General features: G+C 69.5%; 1 protein-coding gene across 2 annotated transcripts; it reads left to right on the top strand.

The window, feature by feature from the left end:
* The first annotated feature begins 394 nt into the window (after positions 1 to 394).
* LOC311513320 (UPF0561 protein C2orf68) lies at positions 395 to 5,207 on the top strand. 2 transcript variants are annotated; one of them, XM_084615052.1, is made up of 4 exons: positions 395 to 549; positions 2,013 to 2,128; positions 2,984 to 3,129; positions 4,023 to 5,207. In XM_084615052.1, the coding sequence occupies exons 1-4, from the start codon at positions 434 to 436 to the stop codon at positions 4,143 to 4,145; spliced, it is 501 nt and encodes a 166-aa protein (XP_084471178.1). In that variant the 5' UTR covers positions 395 to 433; the 3' UTR covers positions 4,146 to 5,207. The 2 variants fall into 2 exon arrangements, with proteins under 2 accessions (XP_084471178.1, XP_084471177.1); XM_084615051.1 differs by having other exon boundaries at positions 1,910 to 2,052.
* The last annotated feature ends 908 nt before the right edge of the window (positions 5,208 to 6,115 follow it).

Below are 6,115 nucleotides of genomic sequence, written 5' to 3'. Positions count from 1 at the left end.
GGCGGCGCTGGGCAGGGGGCAGTGGAAAGGGGACCAGGGCTCGGTGTGGGCGGTGGGGGGCTGAACGCGCACGAAGGGGCCCGGGGCCCGGGTACAGGGCGGCGCTGGGCAGGGGGCAGTGGAAAGGGGACCAGGGCTCGGTGTGGGCGGCGGGGGGCTGAACGCGCACGAAGGGGCCCGGGGCCCGGGTACAGGGCGGCGCTGGGCAGGGGCGTGGGGCACACGCGGGGTGCAGCGGAGGCTGAGCGGTCTCCGCTCCAGGGGGTGCAGGGGGCGCCCCTGGGGGATTCGGGGGGAGACGCGGGGCTGGTCCCGGGGCGGGGGCCGGGGCCGGGGCCGTCTCCCGCGGCTGCCCGCGCTCGGCCGGGCGGGGCCGGGGGCGGTCTCAGGGCCCGGCGCCGCCGCTCTCCGGCGCTGGGCGAGGCGGGGGCCGATGGACGCGGGGCCGGAGGCGGAGCGGGGCCCGGCCTGGGGCGGCTGCCGGCCGGGGGGGCGGCTCGACATGAGCCACGGCTTCGTGCGGCACATCCGGCGGAACCAGATCGCCAGGTACCGGCCCGGACCCCCGGGCCCGGATCTCCCCGCCCCGGGACCGGCCCTGGACCCCGCCCCCCCCGAACCGGACCCCGCCCCCCGAGGTCCCCAGGACCGGACCCTGTCCCCGCCCCGGGACCGGCCCTGCACCCCGCCCCCCCGAACTCCCCGGGACCGGACCCCGGATCTCCCGGGAGCGGACCGGACCTTGTCCCTGCCCCGGGACCGGCCCTGGACCCCGCCCCCCCGAAACCGGACCCCGCCCCCCGAGCTCCCCAGGACCGGACCGGACCCTGTCCCCGCCCCGGGACCGGCCCTGCACCCCGCCCCCCCGAACTCCCCGCGACCGGACCCCGGATCTCCCGGGAGCGGACCGGACCGGACCCTGTCCCTGCCCAGGGACCGGCCCTGGACCCCGCCTCCCCGAAACCGGACCCCGCCCCCCGAGCTCCCCAGGACCGGACCGGACCCTGTCCCCGCCCCGGGACCGGCCCTGCACCCCGCCCCCCCGAACTCCCCGCGACCGGACCCCGGATCTCCCGGGAGCGGACCGGACCCTGCCCTCGCCCCGGAACCGGACCTGGACCCCGCCCCCCCGAGCTCCCCGGGACCGGACCCCGCCCCCCCGAGCTCCCCGGGACCGGACCCCGGATCTCCCGGGACCGGATCCTGACCCCGCTCCACCGAACTCCCCGAGACTGGACCCCGGATCCCTCGGCACCCGACCCTGCTCTCCGGGACCGGAGCCCGCCCACCTGGTACCTGAACTTGGCCCAGACCCCGCCCCCCTCCAAGTGCAGGATCCTGGGCGCGGACACGCCCCCAAGTACCTGACCCCGGCCCCCCACCCCCACTCGGCTGGGACTCCTGGTCCTTGCCCCCAGAGAACCCCCCCCCCACCCACATGGGAGCTCCCAGCCCTGCAGACCCCCCCGCACCTCCGGCTGGGTGCCCCCCAGCCCTGCCTGTATAAGGCCGGAAAGGGCTGGGGGAGCTGGACCCTCACTGGGTGCAGAGCTGGGAGACCCTGGCTGTGGGGGTCGGAGTTTGACGCCTCCCAGGTCATGCCTGCCCCTCCCTGGGCACATTTTGGGTTACTGGCATGGCATCTATGTGCCTGCCAGTTCTCTGTTCAGCGGTGGAGTCTCGGGGGACGGGGGGGACGGCAACTGCTAACGCAAACAGCAAGTGGGATGCCTCTCTCCAGCCAGGCCAAAAGGGTAGATGCCTATCCCCCACTCCCCTCTGCAGACCCTATAAGGGGGGCCACTGGAGAACAGGGTAAGATGGGGAAGGTAACACCCCCACCCCCACCGCACCAGCCCCTCGCCCTGCCACCAGACCTATGCGAACCCACCCCATGTGCACCCCCTAGGCTTGACGAATCAATGGCATCTCCAGGCAGGCCTGTCCCGGCTCCCAGCCCCGCCAGCCCCATCCCCAGCCGCAGCCCCAGGCCTCACTCTCCTCCCCATCAGGGACGACTACGACCGGGAGATGAAGCAGGCCAAGGAGAAGGTGAAGAAGAGGCACACGCCAACCCCGCCCCGGCCCAGGAAACCTGACCAGCAGGTGTACCGCCCCTGCCGGAGAAGTGAGCACGGCCGGTGCCCTGCCCTCTGCGCTCCCACTGGGGAGCGGACGTGGCACGTGTCCAGCAGAGCGGGGGTGCCCCGCCTCAGCTGGTGTTGGCGGGGGCCGCCGGGCGTTGTTAGCTCCCGCGCTGATCCAAGTCACTGAGTTTGGTGGAGGCGAGTCCAGGCTCCCCCCAGCACCGCGTCTGCGCCTTTGGTGCGATGGGTGTCCGTTCCAAGGGGCGGCTGGCTGACCAGCCAGAGTTGGGCCGTGGCCAGGCCGAGGGATCAGGTTGGGACCGGCCTGGCCAGCCCTTTCCTTGGTCACTGGCAGCACCACAGAGCAAGGGTTTAACCACGCGGTCCCTTCGCCCGGAGCCTTGGGTCCAAATCTCAGTGACGGTCGCCCGCGGGACCTGGCTCTGGGCCTCCTAGCTGGTGCCCATCGCAGTCCAAAGATGATCACAACTGGCCACTTCTGCTTAGCAGGATTCTGAGGGGCTGTGGGTCGGGAGTGAGGGGCACCGGCAGAGCTGGTGGGGAGCCCAGGGCTGGGCTAACAGGGGGCTGCGGGTCAGGATTGAGGGGGACCAGCAGGGCTGTGTGATGGGGAGCCCAGGGCTGAGCTAGCAGGGGGCTGTGGGTCCGGAGTGAGGGGCACAGGGAGAGCTGGGGGGAGCCCAGGGTTGGGCTAGCAGGGGGCTGCGGGTCGGGAGTGAGGGGCGTTAGACCAAGACCCCTTAAATCTGACAGATACCTGGTGCCAGGTTCAGGGACTCCATTTCCAGACTGCTGTGCCCGGGCCCTGTGTTCTCTGGGTGGGTGCAGGCACCATCTGGCCACACTCTCCTAATCAGCTTCCTTTTGCTCCCCAGGTCGAGTGGACCCAGCCTGCGGCCTGGAGTATGAGGGGTCTAGCGAGAGCAGCTCCAGCACCGAGCCAGATCCCCGCAGCACAGAGCTCTTCTGCCTGGAGTATGAGGCTGACAGCGGCGAGGTCACCTCGGTCATTGTACACCAGGTGGGTGCCTGGCACACCAGGCGGGGGGTGGGAGCTAGTAGGGAGCTGACCCCAATGACTGAGCGAGGTGTTAGGGGGCTGCAAGGAGCAGGGTGTGGAGCTCGGCGGGGGGCGCCGTGCTGTGGGGGGGGGCTCAGTGGGGGGCCCCGTGGTGTGGGGAGCAGGGGGGCTCGACAGGGGGTGCCGTGCTGTGGGGAGAGGGGCGGGGGCTTGGTGTGGGGTGCCGTGCTGTGGGGGGGGCTCAGTGGGGGGCCCCGTGGTGTGGGGAGCGGGGGGGCTCAACAGGGGGTGCCGTGCTGTGGGGAGAGGGGAGGGCGCTCCGCCTGGGGCACTGTGATGTGGAGAGTGGGGGGGGGCTCAGCAGGGGGTGCCATGGGGAGTGGGGCGGGGGGCTCAGCAGGGGGTGCCATGATGTGGAGAGCAGGGTAGGGGGCTCAGCAGGGGGCGCTGTCACAGGGTAGGGGGCTCAGCAAGGGGCGCTGTCACAGGGTAGGGGGCTCAGCAAGGGGGCGCACCCAGTGTTCTGTGCGGTCCCTCCATCCTGTTGGTGTCTCCCCATCTCTTGTGCTCTCCCCTTGCTCCCCCGACTCTCCAGGGGCAGAAGGCACCAGCCGATCCCTCTCCCTTCACATGCCAGCTGCCGGCCCAGCAGCCCTCCCCTCCCACAAACGGGCCTGGACCCGCAGACCCCATGGCAGAGGCTGCAGCCAGCACAGAGTGACGGAGAATTGTCCAGCTGGGGCGTGCTGGGGCCCTGGCACATGCTGCCCGGGGTGGTGCAGGGAGCTGGCATTCAGCTGATTGCTCCACTGGGACGGAGGGCTGGGCGCATCCGGGAGCTGGGTGGCAGGAGTTTCCGGAGCTGACCGCGGGCCCTGCCCCTCTTGCTGCAGGATGACAGCCCCGAGGAGGTGACGGAGAAGGTCTGTGCCCAGAGCCCGCTGGAGCCGCCCCTGCATGAGGCCCTGAGGCAGCGGGTGCAGGAGGAGCTGCGGAAGCGGCGGGCGAAGCGCTGAGGCCCCGTGGCGGCCGTGCTGGACGGGGAGCCGGGCGCACATGGGAAGCTGCGGCACCTTGGCTGGTGGGAGCTGGAGGCTCTGGCCCCAGGGAGCAAGGACCCGGCTACCCCAAGCTCTGACAGACTTGCGGAGCGGGTTTGTTCCCTACCGCTTCCAGCCACCCCCAGCAGCCAGGGCCCAGCACTGGTGCCCCCCGGAGGAGCTGGCTGCTAGGTAGGGGATCCTGAGCTGGGCGGCCTGGGGGCTCCTGGGAACTGGGGCAGATGAAGCCCTGGGCACAGCCTGGCGGGAGGAGCCTCGCCCAGCCTCGTAATGCCTGGAGGGTGCACTTGGTGCTGACAGGCCCCATGAAGCCACTCTGCCCCCAGGGTCCTCCAGCCTCCCTTCCCCCAAGTTCCCCTGCTCCCCCTCCTCTCAGGCTCCCCCCACACCCAGCCCCCCAGCCCCCAGGGTCGCGCAGCGCCCAGTCCCCCTGGCTCCCCCATCAACCTGTTCCCTGATTTCCATGCCCCCAGGGTCCCCCATCCCCGTTTCCCCAACTCCCAGCCCCTGGGGTCCCCTCTCCTCTGTTCTGTCGGTGGCTGAGCTGCTCCATTCCTGGGGGGCTCACACCCAGGCAGACTGTTGTTTAAGGGAGCTCTGTGGCTGGTTGAAGGTGCCAGGCTGTTGGCCAGCAAACAGCACAGGACCTGGCAGCTGGGGCCGTGGCCGGAGGACACCGGGATTGGTCTGGTCCCTGAGAGGTTGCCACGGGCCCCATGCCCCCACCCAGGCAGGAATGTGCCACTGAGCCCTTTAGGGGACGCCCTGTGTCCTGGGTGGGGGAACCGGCTGAACCCCATTGGATCTGCCCTACATGCATGGTGGAACCGCCCCCTCGGAGCCGGGCTGCGTCCGGCATCTCAATTCTAGTGCCTGTTGGCCCCAGGGGCGCTGGAGAAATGAATGAGCCCCGTGCTCCAGTGCCATGGCCGGCCAGGCCTGCCCCAGGGAGCTCTCGGCACCGGGACCGCAGGGCCCTGTGCTCACAGCACCAATAAACACGCTGACAAAACAGAACCAGGGTGTGTAGTAACGAGCATTCCTGTGCGACCCCTGTCTGGATGGGGATCACTGGGGCCGCGCTCTGGGGGTGTTCTAGCCCCCAGCCCCCTTAGTCTCCCAGGCTGCTGGTCCTTGTCCATTTCAGGGGTGGGGCGAGGATAAGTCAAGTCTTATCAGCCTGGCCCAGCTCACCCAGCAGAGCTACGAATGGGTCCAGCTCTCCTGAGCACCAGCATGGTGCCGTCACTGCTATGCCATGCTGCCCCCCATCCAACTGCTGCCATGGGCCAGCAGCTCTTCCTTCCCCCCGGGGTCTGGAGAGGCTTCGGCTGCCGTCCCGCCCCTTGATTTGTTGGGGAAACTGAGGCGCAAAAAGCAGAAATGACTCGGGTGAGCTCAGGCAGCCAGTCAGCAGCAGAGCTGGGAACGGAACCCAGGAGTCCGGCTTCCCTGTCCTACGCACTGACCACTGAGCAATAAGAGCAGAAGGCAGCTCTTGTACTGCCCAGTCCCTGCTGGTGTTAGGTCGCCCCCTCCCCCAGGTCTCTCCACGCCAAATCAGGCCCTTGTAGGACCAGCTCGCCCCCTGCGCTCACTCCCGGGTCACGTCGGGTCATCTCCCCTGGGGGCAGAGAGGTGAGGCCACCTGAGGGAGGGTATAATTCCCACTAGGGCCTGCTCTGGGGCAGGGCAACCCGTCCACTTCTCTGGCACATCGCGGTTTGGGGGGCAGTGATCAGTTTTCACCAAGCCCAGAGCTCGCGTGAGCCCAAAGGAGAAGATTCTCGCCCCCGAGGTGGGTTGGTAGATGGGCCTGCGGGAGAGCTGTGCCCTTTAAATGGAGCGAAACCATTGGGATTCCCAGTGGATTGGGAACCGGTTCAAGCTGACATGCAATCAGTGTGTCCTCATGGGGGTGATGC

This window comes from Lepidochelys olivacea (assembly GCF_965140295.1).
Source record: "Lepidochelys olivacea isolate rLepOli2 genome assembly, chromosome: 26".
NCBI lineage: Eukaryota > Metazoa > Chordata > Testudines > Cheloniidae > Lepidochelys > Lepidochelys olivacea.
Note: the sequence above shows the minus strand (reverse complement) of the source record. Positions and strands in the feature narration are given on the sequence as shown.

Bases quoted from the DNA above. Each gene is read 5' to 3' on its own strand.
- LOC311513320 (XM_084615051.1), top strand. From the start codon at position 434: ATGGACGCGGGGCCGGAGGCGGAGCGGGGCCCGGCCTGGGGCGGCTGC. The intron at 550-1,909 runs GTACCGGCCCGG...TGCACCCCCTAG, and splicing joins CGGCGGAACCAGATCGCCAG to GCTTGACGAATCAATGGCAT. The intron at 3,130-4,022 runs GTGGGTGCCTGG...CTCTTGCTGCAG, and splicing joins CCTCGGTCATTGTACACCAG to GATGACAGCCCCGAGGAGGT.